Here is a 3,547-nt window from a genome sequence, read left to right on the forward strand (position 1 = left end):
ATAATAATAATAATAAATAAATAAATAAATAAATAAATAAATAAATAATATATATATATATATATATATATATATATATATATATATATATATATATATACAATGGCCGATATTAATATAATAATTATGTAATTTAATTATAAATATCAACAAATAAATATAAATAAACAAATAAATAGACAAATAAGTAAATAGATGAATAAATAAATAAAAATATATATAATGGCGAATGTTAGTAGCATAATTATGTAATTTAATTATTTACAATTTCAAAGTATCCTTACCCATAAGAATATGCATACTCTAGCTTAGATGTAAATAAAATAATTATGGAACAGAAAATAAATGATGACAAATTCAGAAAATATATTAATCATTACTGGAATTTATTATTTCCTTTTATTTTATCCATTTGTTGCTTTCCGTTTTGTTCATTTTTTTTCACTTTTATTATTTCCGATTTATCATTATTTTCATCAATCATACATTCTGCATCTTTTTGCTTTTTCATTTCTTCAGCTTTTTGTAATGCGCATAAATATTCTTCATGATATCTATAAATTAATAAATTAAAAAAATCATTTTGCATTTTAATTTAATCATTAATCTTAAAATCAATAAATAATTGAAGTTTTACATAAATTTTACAAAATTTAAACAATCAAATGTATTATTAATATACTTTTATTTAAATAAATAAGGAAACTAATTCAAATATATTATTATTTAAATAAATAACGAAATAAATAAATACTAATTTGTTAATATTTATTTAAATAGTAAAATATGCAATAAAATAACGACATATATATATATATATATATATATATATATATATATTGAATTCAAATTTTTTTACAAGAGAATTTTTTTAAATTATATTCTATCACTAAAAAAAAAAGATAACCAGTTGCATTCCAATAGTTCTTATCGACTATTTTTCTAAATTAATCTAATTGGTGTTTTAAAAAAACAAAAATAAAAGGTCACTTTTAATTCATTTATTTGATTACGAATTGCTAAATGCAATAGAAATTAAAAAATTTATATAAACAAAATATAAATAAACAAATAAATAAATATATATTTATATATATAAGATAAAAATTTACATAAATAATACGTATATGTAATAAAGAATTTAGCAAAAAAATATAGAATAAAATAAAAAACCAAAAAAATATTTAGCAAAATTTAAAAAAGAAATGAAAACCTTCCATTTTCTTCCCAATCATATGGATCATCTAGCATATAATGTTTTCGTTCACAAATTTCACGTAATTTACGTGTAATTAATGCATAATTTGGTCGAGCAGAATAATTTAAATATCGAATATGATCAAAAATAGCATAAAATTCATGGGGACAATTTTTTAGCAAATATTCTTCACTTCGTAACTGAAAAAAAATATTATTACACTGAAAAAAAAATGATTAAAAGCAAATCAAGAAGGAAAACAAGGCGAAACAAGAATTATCACGAAAAATCATGATGATAAAATTATGATAATAAAATTATGATTTTAGATTTATTATCATTTTATTTATGTTTTATTCAAAATATTGCTTCCAATCAATTCTATTAAAAAAATTTTACATTTTGTTAAATATATCTATCAGTAAATATATCAATTTTTTCCATTTCCTTATATCTTATCAATATCATATCAATTATTTTATATGTTATAATGTTTCAAAATATTTATGCAAAATATAAATTCAAAATTATCAAATTTTTTCAAAAATTATCACTAATTTCAGACGCTTTCTCATCCCTTATCATCTATGGTCTAAAAAAATTTTTTTTTTGCTTTTGACATAAATTTCGATAAAAGAGTAATCAGTGATAAGCAGGAAAAAAAAAGAAATTGGAATTAATTAATAAAATTTTTTCGTATTTAAAATATTTAATAAATAATTGAATATAGATGATAAGCTGATAATTAATATAAATGATAAAGTTATAAATGATGAGGCTAACAATTTTTTTTTCTTTTAACATAAATTTAGACAAAGGAATAATCAATGATAAGCAAAAAAAGAAAAGGAAAAAATGGAATTAATTAATTAAATTTTTTTCTCTTTTAAAATATTTAACAAATAATTAGTTCATTTTCTTTTTTAAATTAATCATTTCATAATGGAATAAATATTAATTATATTTTTTAAAATGGGGAAGAAAAAAAAGTGAAATAAAAAAAAAACTTTTATTGAGAGAAGATTTTTGTATGAGGAAGATCGCCATGGTAATTGACCAACGATAAATTCAATAAGCATATAGAGGAATGACCATAAATCATCACGTCGACCTAAAATATTCATTAAAAATATTTTTATAATTCATTTTAAATTAATCATTCCCAGTTATAAACTTAAATAATTCAAATTACATTTTTGAGTAATAAATATTTATTCAAAATAATGGAAGAAAAGAGGAAAATTATGCAATTATGATATAAATTAAAGAAAAGTAATTAAATTAATAATTGAACAGAAAAAAAAGAAAATAAAAAATAAATAAATAAATGAATAATAATTTTATAAATTTTATGATAATTTTAAAATATATGATGAAAAAGTATTTTTTTTTTTTTTGAAAAAGATTTTACATATAATTGAAAATATTTTAATTGTAAAATTAAAAAAAAAAAATATTATCAATGATGTGAAAAATTTTTTCTTCTTTTTGAATAATTTTAAAAAATAAAATCTGTAGAAACAAAAAAAAATTTTTTTGTTTTTTTTAATTAGTAAAATTTTTTTTTTTTTCCAAATATTTTTAATAAATTTAAATGTCATTCATTTCTCTTTTTTTTTTTCATTTCATTTGTTTGAATTTACCTTGCTCTTTTCGCATATGTACAAAAATGGAACAGTATCGATCAGTACCCAAATATGGTGCTTTACGTCTTGCTTTACGATGTTGTAAATTTCCATCTAAACCTCTCGTTAACTAAACAATCTATGATTAAATTAAAGTTAATTTTGATATTCGATATAAGTAAGAATATTTTATACGAGTAAATAAGTAAGTAGTACGAGTATTCTTGTAAGAGTACATAAGTAAGTAATAAGAGTATTTTTGTAAGTGTATATAAGTAATAAGAGTATTTTTGTACGAGTATATAAGTAAATAATAAGAGTATTCTTGTAAGAGTATACAAATAAGTAATAGAGTATTTTTGTAAGTGTATATAAGTAAATAATAAGAGTATTATGAGCATCGTTTAATTTGCAGGCAAATTAGGAAGAGTGGAAGGGAGAAATGAGAAAAATGCAAATTTGGTTTACTTTTACAAATTAATGATTTCATGAAAGCATAATAAATTAGTGAAATATTGTAAGCAGCTATAATTAAGTACTTTATAAAACTTAATAAGCTAACTTCATTAATAAATTTAAATTCATTATTGAATTAATAAATTAACTAAATATCACAAATGTTGCATATTAAAATATAACATATTGAATAAATTTATTTAAAAAAATAAATATTTTTACTTGAATATATATATATATATATATATATATATATATTATATATATA

General features: G+C 17.8%; 1 protein-coding gene across 1 annotated transcript; it reads right to left on the minus strand.

The window, feature by feature from the left end:
- Positions 1-376: 376 nt before the first annotated feature.
- LOAG_13665 (hypothetical protein) lies at positions 377-2,857 on the minus strand (the record flags this gene model as incomplete). Its single annotated transcript, XM_020448708.1, has 4 exons — positions 377-554; positions 1,214-1,398; positions 2,206-2,309; positions 2,842-2,857. 4 exons carry the CDS (start codon positions 2,855-2,857, stop codon positions 377-379), a joined length of 483 nt encoding a protein of 160 aa, XP_020301170.1.
- Positions 2,858-3,547: the final 690 nt, after the last annotated feature.

This window comes from Loa loa, assembly GCF_000183805.2.
Source record: "Loa loa unplaced genomic scaffold supercont3.632, whole genome shotgun sequence".
In the NCBI taxonomy this organism is placed as follows: Eukaryota; Metazoa; Nematoda; class Chromadorea; order Rhabditida; family Onchocercidae; genus Loa; species Loa loa.